The sequence below is a fragment of the Pseudophryne corroboree genome, chromosome 6 (genome assembly GCF_028390025.1).
Source record: "Pseudophryne corroboree isolate aPseCor3 chromosome 6, aPseCor3.hap2, whole genome shotgun sequence".
In the NCBI taxonomy this organism is placed as follows: domain Eukaryota; kingdom Metazoa; phylum Chordata; class Amphibia; order Anura; family Myobatrachidae; genus Pseudophryne; species Pseudophryne corroboree.
The window spans coordinates 832,771,432-832,792,161 of NC_086449.1; the positions used below are offsets into that span (position 1 = coordinate 832,771,432).

Genomic DNA, 20,730 nt, shown 5'->3' on the forward strand with positions numbered 1-20,730 from the left:
CCCAGTGCCCTGCCTGTACTCAGCACTGTGCCCCCCTCTCCCAGTGCCCTGCCTATACTCAGCCCTGTGCCCACCTCCCAGTGCCCTGCCTATACTCAGCACTGTGCCCCCTCTCCCAGTGCCCTGCCCATTGTCAGTACTGTGACTCCCTCTCCCAGTGCCCTGCCCATACTCAGCCCTGTGCCCACCTCCCAGTGCCCTGCCCATTGTAAGCATTGTGCCCCCCACTCTTCCAGGGCCTAGCTCACAGTCAGCATTGTGCCCCCCCAGTGTCCAGCACATAGCATTGTGTCCCTCTCTCCCAGCCCATTTGATGGATGGAATGTAACAGAATTGTTAATTGCAGGGGGGTCGGTGATCTGCACCCCCACAGCAGGAACACATAGGTGACATCCCTCCCCAACTTACAGACCCCATCACTGATGTTCTCTATTGTCTCCAATTCTGAGTTGGGCCTCTCCTGTTGGAGGTGTAGAATAAACTGCTTTATGGTGTATATATGGGAAAACCCTAGAAATGAATTGTGAGCTCTTTGCATTACCCCTCCCGCCTGTAGAACGTTACTGTCGCTGTATCCTCATTTTCCCTAATAGAAAGTTTCCTAACTGCCAAGTCCTCCAGGGAGTAATGGGAGGGAAACGCACCCAAGTCGCACCTCAGCCTGACGCACTTGCGTCTAGAGTGACGGGGGGGATGGTGGTCCCTGCACTGGGCTATCTACCTTATGCGTCCTGTCTCTCATGTATGGCAGCCATGAAATCACCCCATTGACCAGGCAGTGATGCTGGATAAAGCTGGGACAGTGTAGGGGCTATTCAGGGGAACGTTCTGCCTCCGTGGAATCTACTTCTGTAACTTGGAATAAGAAAAAAGTGATTTTCCCCAAATAACTGTTATCTATGGGTGTAAATGTTGATAGAGAGGAATAAAATGATTACAGGGAGTGTGATACATTGTGACAGAACTTCTGCGTTTCAGGCAGGGAGAATAATCTGTGATTGCAGGAATGTTACGTGGATGAGACTGTAAAGGGCTAACGGGAACAATTCCGGGGTTACTGCCAGATGACTTACATGGATGCCTGACCCCATAATCTGCCAATTTATGGGTCAGCTGACAGCTCCCTCACCCCAGTTTAGGGACAGTTGGTGCAATTTTGCAGATTTTTTTACAAATCTATCTATCTATCTATCTATCTATCTATCTATCTATCTATCTATCTATCTATCTATCTATCTATCTATCTATCTATCTATCTATCTATCTATCATCTCTGTCTGTCTGTCTGTCTGTCTAACACAGATGTGGGTATGTCATTTAAAAAAAAAACATTTCTTCTGTAGAATTCCCGTGAAGCCTATTATTACGTCACAGCCTATTATTACGTCACAGCCCTTATACTTGACCTGCTGCTTCCTTATAAACTGACAAAATTCAAGCGCCAGATATCTAAAATACATATACGGTAGTCAGTGTTATATTCGCAGCTGTGCGATAAACGCTGAGTCTCTATATTCTAGGGGGGTTAAAATGTTTTTTTTTGTTTTTTTCTAAAGCAAGTTAGACACATGTAAATGGCTGGAAATATTATGGCCCCATGCGGCTAAGGGGCCCGGCATATGTGTGATTTTAGATGCATTTGGCGTGTGTTTTCTGAGGACTGTTCCATGTCAGTACATAATCCAGCAACATAAAATAACAGCATAGAAATACATGTCTGTCCTGTATCACAATAATGATTGTCAGCTACTTTAGTGCGTGTAGCGTTTCCAGCAGTGACACGCTTTACTTATGTTTCTGTCCAGAACAAGATAACAGCCTCCTGTTTTGTCGCAGATCCATGTGTATAAATCGCAGATTGGACATATGTGTATACACGTTTAAGCATGTATTAAATGCACACATAAACAAAACGCTGTTTATATGCATTTTCCAATGAATTTTTTTTTAAATGTAATAAAAACCATATTGCAAATGCCAGTGGGTCTGTAACCATCGACAGCTTTTGTCAGAATGTTTTGCATGTTAAAATAAACCTTTAGTGGGTGAAATCTATCCATCCGGGAGGAAGGATAACGCAGGAGAAGGGACATTGGGCTGCAGCTCTGGGGGAGAGAATTCTAAGTTTTCTGTTCCAATATGAACCTTACAAATAGAGCTTACCTGGTATTGCTAATACGTTCTAGGTACTTACCTTGCAATGATCAGCAAACGTTTGGCTGTGTGCAGTCCCCAATATTCTGTTACTCATGCAGACTGGTTTATCACAGGAGGTTAGAGAAAGTGGCAGTAACTTGTACATTTCCTTCAGACTAAAATCAGGTATGGGGCCTAACGCATAACATAGACACAAGGAAAATAAACTGCGGGAGCTGCGGAATATCACTAGGACAAAGCTAATATGCAAAGTGCCCCAATCATACCCTCTGACACCCAGATTAAGTCTAAATCCCTTTTAGGTGCATAGGTCAGTCCTGAATTATTAACCGATTCCATCATTATTTACTTCTGTAAGATAAATATATTACTTTGTATATAATATATTTAGATAAATGTGCGTGTATATATATATATATATATATATATATATATATATATATATATAGATAGATAGATAGATAGATACATACATACAAATGTTAATTGAGTAAGTAACTGGGATTATTCACAATTTTGCAGAGATAAGACAAATGAGTTCTGTCACTAATAACACAAAGGCTGTAATATAATAATTGTGCACTAATTGTAAGATTTTTTTCACCAGATTATTACTATTACTGTTGTTGAATTGTAAGGTACCACAGTGCACTGCTGCGCTGGACGGCGGATAAAAGAGAGCATACTGTATATATTATATAATATACATTATACACACAGCCCTTCACTGTCATTGTTGGGGTCAGATTAAAATAAATATATATATATATATGTATAAATATAAATATGTTACACATAACACACATATATACCCTTACAAACAGGCTTTTGTGACTTGGAAGCAAGGCACCCTGGAGTTATTTAATGTACAGCATGTTGTGTTACTGTTGATGTGTGACTGGATATTACATGGCTACATATAGCGACATTTGGCTGATTATTGTTGCCGAACATTGAAGCCATTTAGGGAATGTTTGGATACCATTGAGTAGTGGATTTAACCATTAAACTGCCAGAGAGCATTAAACCCACGAAGGGACGGTCTCTAACCCCGTGTAGATGTAGCTATGAAGATGTTCAGTAAGATGCAATGACTGTCACATTGTAGCAGCTGGTAAACAATATATTCATCATCGATGTTCTCAGCGATGTGTGTGTGCGTTGCGGCATGTTTAACCCCTGCAAAGCTTATTTGGCGTCTGAGGCAATTAGGTTTTAGGCAGAGAGTTTGTCTAGTTTTGGCCCCCACCTCATCCGCAGATTTTACAAGTGTTGAAACGCGGTGGATTGAATTACAGTGCGCTATTACTGCGTCACGTCTCGCATGTGCAGAGCATTTAAAGCAATAGGTGGTAAATGGAAGGAATTTCTATAAAGTTATTTATTGATTTCAGTTGCTTAATGCATTCTTTATTCCCGTCTTGTAGTGTAAATGTGCGAGGCTGAGATCTTACTCCTGCAGGCCTGTAAAAGCAGTCTCTACTTACTGTCTGCTTAAAGGAACACTCGCCCCCAGGAGGGTCGAGTGTAAGAAAATGCCCTTTCCTGTGTATCTGGGGCAGCCTCGGAGGTCCAGTTTTGGATTTTGTATCATATTAATTAATGCACAATATCGGCCACAGAGACAGCCGACTCCTGCTAATGTCATGTTCCAGTACCGTGCACCTAATCACCCTTCCATAGGATTCAGGAACATTTTACACCAGTATTTTGGAGAATGCTCACTAAGCACTAGAGACGTTGCTGAGGCACGAGGCACCGTGTCTAGTTCCTATTACATAGGTAGGCTGTAGTTTCATGGTTATTGGCTCGGGATACCAAATGGCTGTCTCCGCTGTGTGTAATTAAGGGGTACTTTCCATGTGCCCTGGTGCAGTTTAAGAATGCAACCCCTTAAATATTTTGGGCAAAGTATGTTTTTATTTAATGTATATATCTGAAGTGACAAGCTCCTTACAGGATGTGCGGGACAGATGTAACGTTGTAGCCGCAGAGGTTATGTGATCCCTAGGGCTGGACACTGGTGGCCTCGGCTTTCAGCGTCTGTGAACCAAGCCGCAGTGTTCTGTCACTGTCATAGTGTGGCTGTGTAGCAGTGTGCGCTGTTCTGCTGTGGGACCATTGGGTGAGGACCTGTATTTCTGATAACTTTTAGTGGGAGTGTTTCAGACACCTTACCGCTTTTCGACATATATAATGGTAGATGCTCAATCAGCTTAATGATATCATTCAGGTGCTCGAAAGGGAGAGGTATTTCTAAGCAAGAAAAAAAGAGAGACATTGTTTCCCCCAGCACCCTGAATGATAACAGTAACCAGATATAAATCCCACATAATATTAGAATTCAGAGATCTTGGTTACACATATTTGCACAAATGTGTGACTAAGCCCCAAAGCCGCATCAAGGTGTCTCTGTATATTTGGGGTCCCTAGCGCTATATCTAGGTGCAGGGTGTGGCACCCCTGGTGTTTTGGGGTGCCACACCCTGCACCTAGATATATTAATATCTGGTTACTGTTATCATTTAGGGTGCTGGGGGAAACAATGTCTCTCTTTTTTACCTTACTGCTTTCGGTTTGTTTTATGCACCTTTGAGACTGTCTAAAACCACACGTGATCTCGGCAGCTCAGAGGGTCACATCACCGGCACCAGAAGATATATCACCGAGAGGTGACCTTACAGCGTTCATATTCTCCCATGTGCCAGTCACAGTCCTGCATCTCCCACAAACTGTGGACACATTAAATATCAGGTTTCTAAATAAAATCACATCACAAACACTTCTTAGTTACACACAACGAGCCCCATTTAGTGATTGGAGCATATCCATTTACACTGGATGAACCATGCAGCAATCAGGGGGCAATAATACAATTAATTTTGCATGCAGGGAAAGTACTACCCCCTTCCCCATTCTGTCTGCACTTTTTACATTTTACCCCATCTGCAGCCCAGCGTCATGTTACCACGCTGCACAGTTACCCTCTCTAACTGAATCGACTCTCGACACCAAATGCGGTCCAAATGATCTATAAAGAAATGATTTATCAAATATAAATTCATACTATGTACATATAACATGCAGCAACTAGGGGCCTCTGCCTCTGGATTCCCTCCTTTCCCTGAATAACGCTCTGCAATGCTGTACCTAGAGCTAGCAAAAGGTTCCGCAGAACCACTTTCCCCGCCCTCTGGGGTAGCCGCAAGCCTTGCGCTGCTGCAGGCGGGGGTACTTGGCTTTGGGTGCCGGGGAATTAGTTTTCTCTACATGGGACATATATTTAATTGCTTGAAACTCTACTGCAGTCCTCTAAGTGTATATCTATTGTATAAGGGACATGTCATACATATGATAAACACAGGAGTATTGCATATAAGATGGGGAGGGGCGGAGATTTTGCCTTAAAGTCGTCTTTCTTGCGTTTTTTTAACATTCAGTCCAATTATTCCGCCACTTCTGACGCTAACAAGTACACAGCGGAGGTGGCACCACGTCAAAGTACCACTATTGTAGAACACACATTATGTGGTTGTTTGTTACATACGTTGTTTTGTACCTCAGTTGAGAAAGCCCAGAAATTATTTTTTAAACTATAAGGAATTTTTGAATTTTTTTTTTTTGCATCCTAAATGAAAAATTTGTCATAGAACATGGAGTAAAATGTACAGTTGTTCCATCCAAGAGTTTTGTAGGAAAGCTTTTCAGGTTCCTACACTTTGGTAGAACTTGGCCCATAGAGAGTAACAGCATAAGCCGCCCGTCGATGTGGCGTGTCTCACCCCAATACCCCTGCCAGGTACTATAGAACAGAACAATGAGCCGGTGACTCCGAGCGTTATCACGCTGTGCTTCTGTTTACGGTTCTGCTTCTCCGTTAACCTCCAGGTTCAATCTGTTTTGATCACTGCTCACATTGTGGGTCCAAAACCACAGTGTGTCTGATCCTGTACAACACTGCGGGCCACGACAGTGCTATAGGGATAAGATTATGGCAGCCTGAGGTCCTCTGCCCTAACGAGACAGGTCTGATCTCTATCGATGCCCCTTAGACAGCTCCCAGGACTTTACAAGGATCCAGGTGTTTGGGAAAGGAGATATCCCCTATTTTCTGGGAGGGTGAGGGGGGTCGTCCAGAAAACAAAAGGCTCTTTTATCCGGAGCACGCTTAATCTTGCGTCCACTGGGACTATAGTCTGTCTGCTGCGGAGAGAGAATCAAATCCGCTACGACTCCGAGAGACTCGACCTCCGCGTCCGGCCCAGACAATATCGGGTTAACGAGGATCTCGTATTTCTCTAATTCAGCGCTGGATAAAATCTGCTCCCTCTACAGCGTACTCACAGAACCCTCCATTATTCTCCCGAACACTTTATTTAGCCACATTTCCCCAGCGTTTTGCTTTTCTATGTTAAGTGGCTAAAAAATAATATTAATGAGTATTATTATGTTATTGTTAAGTGCACCTAGTGATTTCCTGTATAAATATACAGCGCTAGTGAAGGGTTACCTAGTCATAAAGCGGGGTCATATCGGCAGGTATAAGTGTAGTGCGACGCTGTGAAGTGCTTAGAGAAACGGCTTCAATCCCGCAATTTATATTTAGATATAATTCATCTGGAGAGGGCGAGGTGTAATTCGGGCTGTTTCTTCTAAATAATGTTTCGCATTGGCAGCTTCACCAGCCTTTCTGGGTGACTGAGTGCTGGCAGAGCCACGCCGGTGGGAAGGTCTTCGGTGTGACGCTTCAAGTCGAACATTCTGGACTTTCTTAGGTAAAATGGACTGAATAGCCAACAAATATACGTTCTGAAAAATCGCTAATCTCACCGCTGACATAGGTGGTTACTGTACACAAGGGATGCTTTCCCCGTCACACTGGGTCTTTGGCAGTGGATTACAGGCTATACATTCTGCCAGGGAGCTATCTGACCGAAAAGACGACTTCGATTTGCGAACTGATCCACCGGGTCTATGAATTAGCTGTTCCTAGCGTTTAACTATCAGGAAATTAGCACTATTAGCTTAATGAAATAGAGCAATCAGTGTTTTATTTTAAGTAATTCAAGGGGCTGTTCTCCTTCAGCTGACTGTAATTTACAACCTTGTCCTCTTGAAAGTTTAAATACATTGCTTTCCCTGTATGGCTCATAGCTGTGTGCTTCAGCAATGCCAGTCTATCAATCAGGCAGACATATTTCTCTTTGGTTGTACGGGCAACCTAGTTTTATGTCATGTCCGGGGGCAGTCCAGAAGGAACCGGATAAACACGGGCACCGCACCCCGTGTCTGCCAGGCTGAGACCCTGCAGGAAAACTTTCCTGAAGGAGATTGCAGGGATTAATGTGTTTTTTTTTCTTCCTTTTTTTCCTAAAAAGTTGCATTATTTTGTTGCTCGGTGTAATTAAGACAGACATATGGAGCTGGGATGTGTGTGTGGGTGTACAATTAGTCCAGCGCAGTGTTCGCAGACGCGTGCTGTGCGAGTGCCCTTCTCGCATCTTCCCGCTTTCCGCAGCACCACGCCGGATAAAAGCACAAGTCACATACAGACCCTAAACATATTGCTGGGTTAGTTACGTCAATAACAGAAGATGCGTTATTCTAATTATCTACATTTATAGGGCGGTATTCAAATGATATATATCACGCCCAATCTCCTTTCTAAAGTGATCCCCGTTATTGCACATATCGCACCCATAGTAATCAGGTTTAGCTGCGTAAAGGGTTGGGCGCCCTCGCTACTCCAGGGGTAGTGAGCTGAAAATATTATACCACACATGTCAGCAGAAACAGAACGGGTGTGGAAGGGGGTGAAAATAATTGAATACCGCCCATAATGTCGCCACGGCAGTATGCCGCCACCAGTCGTGTACGTTTCCCAGTGGTCGCAGCAAGCGCAGCAGCTCTGTGTTCTCCCCATCCTGCGGGCTGATGGTATCTGCGGCGTGGCGGGGGTTAATACATACATATCCCTGATTCCTTGAATTGGGTTATTCTGGGAAAAACGCCCATGTGGGCATGTGACCTGATTTTCCTTGCGGCAGACACCAGTGCGATGAACAAACCAGAGAAACAGAGGAGACGACACCAGTAAAAGTCTCGTCTTCAACATAATGATCTAGGACGTGCGATGTGATCCCAACAACTGCTTGTCCAAGTTGTTGACGTGAAGTTGCAGATGTTATAATCACACTGCGGCAGGCGTTCTTACCGTTGGGAGGGCTGAAGGCTCAGGGACTCACCACTTGAGTTTGGAGGCCGTAGACTGGTGACGGATGTCCAGCATTTGATGTGTTTCGTGTCTCTCGTTATATGTGATCCTCTAGTGCTGCAACACAAAACACAGCATTACCTAATATTACAGCGACCGATGGTCCATGCGCTGCTACACCGCTATTGTCTGTCCGTCTGTCTCATCTATATCAGTCTATAGCATTTTTATTTAGCTGTCTATGGGGGTCATTCCAAGTTGATCGCTAGCTGCTTTCGGTCGCTGCACAGCGATGAGGCTAAAAAAACGGCACTTCTGCGCATGCGGCGCAATGTGCACGCGCGTCTTACTAATACAACGAACTATGTAGTTTTACACAAGGTCTAGCGAAGCTTTTTAATCGTACTGCTGGCCGCAGAGTGATTGACATGAAGGGGGCGTTTCTGGGTGGCAACTGACCGTTTTCAGGGAGTCTTAGAAAAAACGCAGGCGTGCCAGGAATAACGCAGGCGTGGCTGGGCGAACGCAGGGCGTGTTTGTGACATCAAAACAGGAACTGAACGGTCTGAAGTGATCGCAAGCGCTGAGTAGGTTTTGAGCTACTCAAACTACACAAAAAAAATCTTTGTAGCCGCTCTGCGATCCTTTCGTTCACACTTCTGCTAAGCTAAAATACACTCCCAGTGGGAGGCGGCATAGCGTGTGCACGGCTGCTAAAAACTGCTAGCGAGCGAACAACTCGGAATGACCCCCTATATCTTATTTATCTGACATCTATCAATCTATCTAATTTTCCCTATAATGTCTATCTATCTATCTATCTATCTATCTATCTATCTATCTATCTATCTATCTATCTATCTATCTATCTATCTATCTATCTATCTTCTAGCTATCTATTGGTTTATCTACTTATACTGTATCTCTATACAGATATTTCTCTGCACAGGGATGGAAGCTGTCCTATCATGGTCAATCACAGTCGCACAGTCATTGCCAGTCTATTATAAGAAGGGTGAACGTTTATGGCTTTATTGACTATGTGACAGAAATCTATGATTGGTTTTCTATCTGTAGCTACATAATGCCGCCTGTGTTTGTGTGTGTATACGGGCGCGCTGATGTCAGGGGGAGGTACGGCTGAAGCGCCCCATCGCTGGCAGGACACAAGTGCTTATTGTGCACGTATTAATGCAGTTAAGTAAAACTGAACATATTTTATGAGTGACCTAACTTTGCCCCAAGTAGATTTACTGTCCTAACATCGGCTGCAAATCATAAGACCGGGAAACCAGGAGCAGCGGCGAGCTGTGGGCGCAGTCCCATCGGCAGATACTGTACGTGGAACTCTCCCCGGGAAAGCAGTCATAGTACTGGCTCTTCAGTTGTAGGGGGTAATTCACACCTGATCGCTCGCTAGCGTTTTTTGCAGCGCTGCGATCAGGTCAGAACTACGCATACATATGCAATGCAATGCGCAGGCGCGTCGCACGGGTACAGAGCTGATCGCCGCTCAGTGATGGGTTTGTGCGAAGAATCCATTCGCACGGACGTTCGCAAGGAGATTGACAGGTAGAAGGCGTTTGTGGGTGGCAAATGACTGTTTTCCGGGAGTGGTTGGAAAAACACAGGCGTGTCTAGACGTTTGCAGGGCGGGTGTCTGACGTCAATACCGGTCCCGGACAGGCTGAAGTGATCGCAGCGGCTGAGTAAGTTCTGGGCTGCGCAGAGACTGCACAAGATCTGTTTGTACAGCTCGGCTACACATGCGGCCGCACACTTACACAGCGAAAATACACTCCCCTATGGGGGGCGACTGTGTGATCGCAGCGCTGCAAAAATCCCCTAGCGAGCGATCAGGTCTGAATTAGACTTCTAGTGCCATAGGAACTATTACTAATACGCAGTATATTACATATACAGTAATATGAAAGTATTGCGTATAACTGTGAGCTGTATACAGGAAAGAACCCCAGGATATCTGGCACTGTACAATGTGTTACTACAGGATAATAATAATAATAATATAATGATGTTCTGCCCAGGCCTCCTCTGCATTGGATCAGGCTGTATACACCACTTACAGTAGTTTGGGTAACGGCCAAGAGCCACACAGCACAATTTTGTAAAGGCCCAAAGTGCCATCCAAGCGTGAAAACCCCACAACAACTAAACACAGGGTTTTAACCACAGATACACCCCAACACCCCAGCTGCGGACCCCATAGCGGTGCAAACCTTGCCGTTCTGGTAGTTCTGCCTCTGGTTACGAGCCCCCCAGAATCTATTCTCCGGCCCTACGCGGTGATTTATGAGGCCGGTACAGAGAGGTCTGCCTGCCACATATGGGCCAGCTGATGTGCAACATTTAACAACAGTGGTATCTTGTGACCTTTACACATCATGCTGGTCCCCAACGTGGCCCCAGAGGGCACTTTATAGGCCTTTAACAACTTTTTTTTTTTGGGGGTCAATTTCATTAGAAACTTGTGTAACAGTGAAGTTCCTCTAACCCGTCTGATTTATGTCACCGTTGTCAGACGCTGTGCTATGATAGGTCTCATGCCTCCCATACAGCACCAATTCCCGGGGAGAGGCGTCTGACGGCGGCCCCCCGCCACACAACAGACTTCTGAGGTCCAGAATGACAAATGCTCTGTGCTAACAGGCACCCAACCCACTTACACAACCGTCCCTCCGCCAGGCCGGACAGCGGAGGCTGAACATTGTGCAACATGTCAGCTTCAACTTCAAAGACCAGACCCTGGCCCACCTACCTGTGACCGTTCCCTGTGACAGTGTAATTACAGTCAGTGCCGCACTTTACATCCATGGTCAGTTAATTATAGCTGTAGAGTTTCGAGCTATTCCACTATTGGTCGACAGTAAGGAGGTCGACAGGGACTCTAGGACGACATGACAAAAGGTCGACATAAGTTTTTCATTTTTTTTTTACATTTTTTGAACTTTTTCATACTTTGTGATCCACGTGGACTACGATTGGAACGGTAACCTTGCCCGAAGCATGGCGAGCGTTGCGAGGGGACACGGTGCACTAATTGGGGTTCCCGGTCACTCTACAAAGAAAACGACACCCTAAAAATAAAAAACCTCATGTCGATTTTTTTCATGTCGATCTAGTACATGTCGACAGAGTCCCTGTCGACCTAAGTCTAGTCTATCTAACATACCACCCCCCCTGAGCATGTGTGTCCATTTAAACCGTTTTGACAGATAGAGTTAAGCCGCTTGGGGGAGATTTATCAAGACTTGGCGAAATATAAAGCGGTGAGAGATAAAGTACCAGCCAATCAGCTATTCCTGTAACACGGCAGTTAGAAGCTGATTGGTTGGTACTTTATCTCCATCCATCGACAAACTTTGATAAATCTTCCCCTTGGTGAAGAGCGCACTGCTCATTGTAATAAGATGTAACACTATTTATACCCGGTGGATGAAACTCGGCTCGGATGCGTCACACAGATGACCTGTTTTACTAAAGCCAAGCCGGACACCTCACTGTCAGGAGAGAGATAAAGTACCGGCCATTATACAAGCTGTGTTTGATGTACTTTATCTCTCTCCAAGCTCTGACACATCTCCCCCTGTGTAACGCTTGTGTTTATGCGAGGACAGGGGATAGAATAGGTGGCGCTGGGAATGGGCCATGGCTGAGTTCTTCCTTCTGCTGTTTGGCTTTGATCTTCTCCCAGTAACACATTCTTCACACTGTCCCACAAGATCTGTAGCAGGAGATGTTCTGCCGTGTGGATGCCTGAAATTCCATGGAATTATCCGTAGACACATAAAATCCAGGCATCTTCACATAAGATGTTACCGGGCCGGAAACCTAGATGGACATATAATGATGGGGTAACAACACGGTGAATTATAGGGTTGGGTCATCCAGTGCTGACAACAAAGCGGCAGTTTATAAAAACACATTATCGGTCGGGTTCTGTACTGGTTTTGATTATTTAATTATTTATTACCATTTATTTATATAGCGCACACATATTCCGCAGCGCTGTACAGAGAATATTTGGCCATTCACATCAGTCCCTGCCCCAGTGGAGCTTACACTCTATGTTCCCTATCACATGCACACACATTCACGCTAGGGTCAGTTTTTGTCGGGAGCCAATTATATATTTTTGTATTGTGGGAATACCCGGAGGAAACCCACGCAAGTACGGGGAGCATATACAAACTCCACACAGTTAGGGCCATGGTGGGAATCGAACCCATGACCTCAGTGCTGTGAGGCAGCAATGCTAACCATTACACCGTCCGTGTCACCACCGTTTAGGGGGAGGGAAGAGGCTAGGGATCTGCGTCATTGGACGGAGACTTCCTGGCCACAAGCCGCTCGACGGTGAGTTCTTACACACAGGTCAGATCATTACTGCAGGAGGAGAGGGGTCTGACTGGAATAGACGCCTCCTGCTGCATCACCATACAGCGCAGGAGGAGGGGTCTGACTGGAACAGACGCCTCCTGCTGCATCACCATACAGCGCAGGAGGAGGGGTCTGACTGGAACAGACGCCTCCTGCTGCATCACCATACAGCGCAGGAGGAGGGGTCTCATTGGAACAGACGCCTCCTGCTGCATCACCATACAGCGCAGGAGGAGGGGTTTGACTGGAACAGACGCCTCCTGCTGCATCACCATACAGCGTAGGAGGAGGGGTCTGACTGGAACAGACGCCTCCTGCTGCATCACCATACAGCGCAGTAGGAGGGGTCTCATTGGAACAGACGCCTCCTGCTGCATCACCATACAGCGCAGGAGGAGGGGTCTGACTGGAATAGATGCCTATAGTACACCAGAAGCCTGACTCTGCTGCCGCCCATATCCCCCCGATCACATATGTAACTAGTAAGCCGTCTATTTATCATTCCCATTTCCTATCCAGCAGAAGCTGCTGCCTGGCGCTAGAAATAAAACACATGCTAAAGTTATTGTTAACATGTCAACTTGTCCTTTATCCACTATAGCAGTGTGACCTCCATTCTGTAGCCCTGACCAGCCGGCCACCAACCCCTGGCAGCTCTCATACTGCTGGGAACATTTAACCCTTACATGCTGAGAAACTGCAATGGCGTTTCCCCCCTGTAAAGCAGCAGACAGCACAGTAATCATTTTCAAATAATATTATTACAAGTGGGTGAGGACCCTTTAAGGTCTATCCCTACAGATCCCAGAGGAGGACCTAGGAATCCATGCCGGCCAGGGTGTCAGTCAGGCAGGTCTATAGTAATATCACTATATTATTGTAAATGGCAGATAAGCGACCAGATCTGATCGCAGCAGCAAATTTGTTAGCAGTTGGGCAAAACCATGGGGGTCATTCCGACCCGTTCGCACGCTGCAGTTTGTCGCAGGGGTGCGAACGGGTTGGAACTGCGCATGCGCGGCGGCCGCATTGCGCACGCACGTCGTTGCCAGCGGAAAAAGTTATCGCGGCGGCGATCGCAAGAAGACTGACAGGCGGGATGCGTTCCGGGGGGCGTCAACTGACCGTTTTCCAGGCATGGTGAGGCGAGTGCAGGCGTGTCCAGGTGTTTGGAGGGCGGATGTCTGACGTCAATTCCGGGACCTTCGTCGCTGGAACCGTCGCACAGGGTAAGTAAGTCTGACCCTGGTCTTGTTTTGCAGGAAACTTTTTTAGCATAGCAGGGCTGCACAAGCGTTCGCACCCCTGCTATGCTATAACACACTTCCCCATAGGCGGCGTCTAGTTGATCGCACCAGCAGCAAAAAGTTGCTACGTGCGATCAACTCGGAAAGAGGGCCCAGATATAACATGTGCATGTGGGGCAGATGTAACATGTGCAGAGAGAGTTAGATTTGGTGGGGTGTGTTCAATCTAAAATCTCAATTGCAGTGTAAAAATAAAGCAGCCAGTATTTACCCTGCACAGAAACAATATAACCCACCCAAATCTAACTCTCTCTGCACGTTACATCTGCCCCACCTGCAGTGCACATGGTTTTGCCCAACTGCTAACAAATTTTCTGCTGCGATCAACTCTGAATTACCCCCCATAGGTGCAGCGCTGAGAAGTATGCTGGCACTCTATAACTCGTGTTCTGCCTAAGGCAGGAATAACATTTTCAGTATAACACAGAAGGTAATGTGTATCTGTACACGGAAAGTGATAGGAAAAGTTGTAACAACAATTGGATCTACTAATTATCACTTTTGATCGCTTACAATCTAAGAAACATGTAACGGGCTCAAGGTTACTAATTGGTCACTTTTACTGGGATGCCAGCACTTACTGTATCAGTTGTTGTTTCCCAGCTTCTTAGCAGTGGACGGGAATACAATAAACCTGTAGCCAATCAGACATTAGAACACTCGCTAGACCAGACCGACCTGTAACCAGTAGCCAATCAGAGCATTAGACACGCACAGGGTCAGTCAAACCTGCAGCCAATCAGACATTACTCACAGGAGCAGAACAAACTGAAGCCAATCAGAAGGTTAGAACATGCACGGGACCAGACCAACCGTAGCCAATCATATCGCTAGAACACTCACAGAACCAATCATAGCCAATCAGAGCAATAGAACACTCACGGAGCCAGACCAACTGTACCCAATCACAACATTAGAACACTCACAGGACCAGCCCAGCCATAGCCAATCAGAGCATTAGAACACTCACAAGACCAGACCAACCATAGCCAAGCAGAGCATTAGAACACTCACAAGACCAGACCAACCGTAGCCAATCAGAGCATTAGAACTAAGGATTAATGGAGAAGCGCCATCACCACTGTGTAAGGGTTAGTGGAGAATCTCTGGCATAGGAGAGATCAGTTGGTTAAAGCAGAGGTTCCCACACTGTGTCCCGTGGCTCCCTGGGGTGCCTCGGGACACTTGCAGGGGTGCCCTGGGTTGGTGGTCCAGGACCAATTCAAATTATTCATGGTCAATATAATAGGCAAAACCAGTGCTGGTGGCTGCCAGTCATAAAATATGTGGCCAAACAGAAGCGAATCTTGTCCCTCACCACACACCTGACCCTAAGGACGACATATAAACGCCATCTACTTAATGTTATATTTCTTTCTACATTTCTCAATAAGAAATTTTTGGCCCAGGGGTGCCGTGAAAAAAATTCTGATATTCTAGGGCGCCGTGATTCAAAAAAGTTTGGAAACCACTGGGTTAAAGGGTCTTTTCCCATGTGGGGGATGGTCTTGTTAATTGGAGCAGAGAAAGGATCTATGATTGGGGGGGTAAATAAACACCAGCTGATTACCTCCCCCACCTCTTACACTGGCCAAGTGAGCCCAGTCCATTCACTACTGCAGCCCGCCTGTCACCTTTAGGTTTATACAGCTGGGAATCAGCTTTATGGTCCCAACACCTCCCAGGCTAGGAATGTCACAGAGCGTCCGTGTGAGGTCACACCGCCAACCTCACCTACTCGCAGGGTCCATGTGTTCATAGAGTCCCAGATACAGGGGCAGGCTGTGCTCTGACAATGCAGGGTCACATTGGGCGTTCTCGCCCCGTAGTTACAGAGCAGCGCCTGAATGCTCCCAATTTAAACTCCTCATCTCCGAGTAAAAACAGAGAATACGACCCACGCGGGTTTTAATCACGATGAGTGTCCGGAGCGCTCATCACTCCTAACTAAAACCTGCTACAACTGAGCAGATACAATATAAGGGGTCTATTTACTAAGCTTTGGATGAAGAGAAAGTATCAGTCAATCAGCTCCTAATTGTCATGTCACAGCTGATTTGCTGGTACTTTATCTCCATCCAAGGCTTAGTAAATAGACCCCTAAGTCCTGTAATCAGGCGCTAAGTTAGAGCTGCTGGGACTGCGAAAACTGCTGCAACAGCCAATGTTGTCCTCTGTGCAACTGTGCCCAGTGTATAGATCCTGTACCAACACAACAAACACTTAAACCGAGCAAAATGGGAGCGGAGGCTCTTCCCGAGACGGTTACTGTTTAGTGGTTGGAGGGGACAAAGTGTAAACCCCCCCCCCCTCCCCCTCTTACGTGGAGTGTGGAACTATAAGTCCCAGCATGCACAGCATAGAAGCCGGGCAGACATAAGTTATCAGACCTGTTACAATTGTGTATATTGGACATTGCGTAGGATTGGAAGCTCTGCTAAAAATAAAGAGACCTTTTGTTGTTGCGCTCAGTTTAGAATTGATCAATAGGGTTAATCGATAGTGAAGTGTGTTTAATTCTCAGTAGCTTCATTACACGTCATTGACACAGGCTCAGATTATCTGGCATTTGGCCTTTTTTGTTTATCAAGTTCTTTCAGCCCTCCTTCTCCCACCCAGCACATTGGTGCGGCGCTGAACCGCTCTGCGACTTTAACCTGCAGTGTTCTGGGGAAGGTTATCCACCGACTAGTCGTACGGGTTCATTAATCTACTTACAGAGTGCGGCGAGATCACTCACCGCAGACACACGTGTTTATCACATTAGGAGCGGCCTGTAAGCCACTTCCTCTAATCCTCTTAGAAATGGACAAAGTTACCGCTACGTTCGGGATCATATTATCTGACGGCAGAGTTTTCATAAGGGGTGTTATAATGTACTTATAAAGGGTTAAACATATTCCACAGAGCTGTAAAATGGGTCAGATTACATATCGTGAGCGACACAGTCATTTATATTTACAGAGTATGAAGCAGGCCCTGCCCCTGGGAGCTGACAATCTAACAGGTTAGGCGGTGAATGATATATAAGGAAGGTGTAAAGAGTGGAGGCAGGAGAGTAACGAGGGATAAACGCTGGAAGCCGCGCACAGGACAATAAGATGGTGGAAGAGCAGAGTAGTAACGCTGGGTTATAGAGACATTTAGAAGCATCTCAGGTAAACTGTATTCCGCTTCATTTCTGCGTTACGGAACCCTTGCTTGTTTAAGTAAATTGGTTGAAGCTGCTTCAGGCTACAGACTGTTGTTTCAACACAATGCAGGCAAAGACCCATATAAACAGCATTGCAACTACATACACGTCTGCTATGTGATTATATGTGCGTTTCGGTACACATCTGCTATGTGCTTATATACGCGTTTCGGTACATGTGTGCTATGTGATTATATGTGCGTTTCGGTACACGTCTGCTATGTGCTTATATCCGCGTTTAGGTACATATGTGCTATGTGCTTATATACGCGTTTCGGTACATGTGTGCTGTGTGCTTATATCCGCGTTTCGGTACACGTCTGGTATGTGCTTATATCCGCGTTTCGGTACATGTGTGCTGTGTGCTTATATACGCGTTTCGGTACATGTGTGCTGTGTGCTTATATGTGCGTTTCGGTACACGTCTGCTATGTGCTTATATCCGCGTTTAGGTACATGTGTGCTGTGTGCTTATATACGCGTTTCGGTACATGTGTGCTGTGTGCTTATATACGCGTTTCGGTACACGTCTGGCATGTGCTTATATCCGCGTTTCGGTACGCAATAATTGCAGGGGATAACGCACAGTGGCACAATGCAAGGTAAAAGTGCAAATGTATACTGTCCAAGGATTTATATATTCACATCGGTTTCCATGCCATTAACTCGCTTTAAACATATTATATATACTCAGGAGCAGATTGGATTAGGGGGGATCTAGGCACCTATAAGCACCCTCTTCAAGGACTTGCCTATGAGATTATTCTGTGATGTAAAAGATAAATGTTATCTGGAGCAGAGAATTCCAGTCCTTCCCCATATCGGATCCCTGGTTACACATACTGACAGGAAGCCGGGTCCCGTTACCGTGTAGCGCAGGGGCCCACAGCGCTGACTGGGATCTCCTACACTGGGAGCTGTGTTTTCGGGTACTCAGACCCAGTCTGTGATTCTGGGACATTTCTGGGTCCCAGCTCAGTGTAGATGATTATTTATCAGATGTAACACTTACCACAGTCTCATACTGCTCGGGATGAGTCTATGGAGGAACCAATCCAGGCACTAGCCGGTCCCTATACTGGGGCGATGCCTGTGTCTGCCCGCTCCAGAATGATATCTCATAAATTAGTAGCATTATTTGATATAACCTGATTATTGCTCCCCGATACCTGTACAATGCAGCAATGTACGTGTGAGACATCTAGGTGGCCGCCGCTGTACTTGGCACGGGCAGCGGTAACCTCTGTGGTCAGTACTTAACGTCACTTTATTCCAGTCTCCCATTATCTGCTAAGGGATTGTATCTACTTAGAAAATGTCATGTCTAAATCACGGTTTGTTGCTTTATTTTACCCCTCTGTCGGCCTAACCCGAATTCTGCAGCATTGTAAGTGAATAACATGTCCCCGGGGAGGGCCTCCAGTGGATAATGTTTTATAGGTGAAATTTCTCATTTCAGGAGCCAAAAAGAATGCGCTATTAGTTGATTATTCTCATAACAAACGAGCCGTGTTCTGTTTCTACCTGCCTGGTCATTGTTCCTCTCTGTGTACGCTTTGCAGTGGTATTTGGATGGATTCCTGCTTGCTTTAAGCACAAAAAGCCATTTCTGTTACAATGGACCCTAACAACACAATGACGGCATTAAGGATTTATGTGGAGGTTTCATTATTTTCTCCTCTTTTGTTCCTTCCAGGATGTCTTCCAAGCGACCAGCCTCTCCGTATGGGGAAGCAGATGGACAGGTAGCCATGGTGACAAGCCGGCAGAAAATGGAAGACGAGGCGAGTGGAGGGCTCCCAGCCTTTCACCTTCCCTTGCACGCCAGTTTTCCCAACAAGCCTCACTCCGAGGAATTTCAGGCAGTCTCCCTGCTGACGCAAGACGCTTGTGACCACAGGAGTCCCACGTACCAACACAACACAATGGTAGGTTCTGTGGCACGTGGCCTGGAGCAGTATACCCTCATCTTTCTTGTTATAGAAGTGGTACTGTGTTCCCCAGAGTGGTCTTTGCCATCCCCTACAGCAGGCGATTGCTCTATATAATGCGGGCTGCTGTCCCAGAAGTCATGCAAGGGATCTGCTGCACACAAAGTTCTTTATAATGCAAGTGACAGCTGTGTAAATAAGGGACAGGAGACAGATCGGACACATAGGCTAGAAGTCTACAAACGCGTATGGCCATTGTAAATTGGGGGGGAGAGATAAAAAGGTCATTACAAAACCCAATAAGTCATTGGCACACAAACGAGTTAGAATTTGCCGCTGTAACCAGTGCGGCATTACATGGGATGTTGGATTTAGGAACTATAGTTCTTTCATCGATTGCGCTGGTTATCAGTTCCGCCAACACATCAGGCGTGTCATGGTACTGGGGGCATGTGGCCACTTGAGGGGTCTGGGTGTACAACGGAGGTGTGGTTGCAGCCATTTTTTGGAGGCGGAGGGGCTATTACCTCTGTGCCATTTTTTATTTATATTCTCAGACTCTTGTGGGCCTAGCGCAACCCTCCACTGTGTCATCAGGCCACACCTTGCGATGGCTCACACACATCTCTCACCGTTAGGCCATGCCACCCTTATATTAAATTGCAAGTGGATTTTCACACCTTAATAAAAAGTGTCAGTAGGGCTGTGGGAGATGATAAAAGGATTATGGGCAAGAGGAGATTTACTAGAACCGTGGTAGAAACGAGGTGATATCCTGTTATCAGCGTGGAGAGTGGTGGAGGAAGGAGTTACTATTGTGCTGCAATGATATAAGAATGTCTCCTTATGGGGGAGAGAACACAAGTGGCAATAAGAGAAAGGATTCAGAGTGTTATTTTCTGATGCATGGTGCAATAAATCCTGCTCTCCCTGCACAGCTGATATCAGTAAATAGAGCGCCTCTGCTCGGTTATCTCCAACAGCGAGGATTTAATACACTTTGTTTTGCTGTGGGAGAATGTGCAGTTCCTGCCATACATTACTGGATGATATGAAATGATACCCGATTGTACCATTAACTTAATTCCATCTTAAACTACGCTCATTAATGGAGATTAAACCTGGTACCACCAGCAAGTTGTGCGCCTACTTGTGTGAAGAAGCGATTGATGTTTTGTGAATGCCGTGTTCTCCTCTGTACACAGAAATGTGATTACTTCTCGTCGCCTCGCTCCGTTTTACAGCGTGGCGAATAGATTTGCAGGGATTGTGCTAAAGCTGGCTTACAAGCCATATGTGCAATGTGGCGGCGTAATTCCCTACATGGGATTTCACACATTTTATCTTTAAACTGATGTTTGTGGAGAGATAGGAGCGCCGGTTTATCACAGGCCAGGATGATATGCGGTTTGCAGATTTTGGGGGATCCGGACTAGTTCCAGTGTGTCAGGGAATGATATTATACTCTTACAGGGGAATGCCACATGAAAGCTCTATCCTCCGATATAATCCCAGGATTTCAGCGCTCTT

General features: G+C 46.0%; 1 protein-coding gene and 1 long non-coding RNA gene across 10 annotated transcripts in view; one reads left to right on the plus strand and one right to left on the minus strand.

Moving 5' to 3' along the window:
• Nucleotides 1-20,730, plus strand: part of SOX5 (SRY-box transcription factor 5) — a 496,029-nt gene that overhangs the window by 10,763 nt on the left and 464,536 nt on the right. For all 9 annotated transcript variants that reach the window (XM_063929373.1, XM_063929372.1, XM_063929371.1 and 6 more), the window contains exon 2: nt 18,966-19,197. In XM_063929373.1, coding sequence (XP_063785443.1) covers nt 18,967-19,197 — 231 coding nt within the window. In that variant the 5' untranslated portion in view covers nt 18,966. The remainder of the gene's footprint in view (nt 1-18,965; nt 19,198-20,730) is intronic.
• The window catches only part of LOC134933857 (uncharacterized), a 29,685-nt gene continuing 14,032 nt past the window's right edge, over nt 5,078-20,730 (minus strand). Inside the window, exon 3 of the long non-coding RNA XR_010179766.1 lies at nt 5,078-8,488. This is a non-coding gene — a long non-coding RNA (uncharacterized LOC134933857). The remainder of the gene's footprint in view (nt 8,489-20,730) is intronic.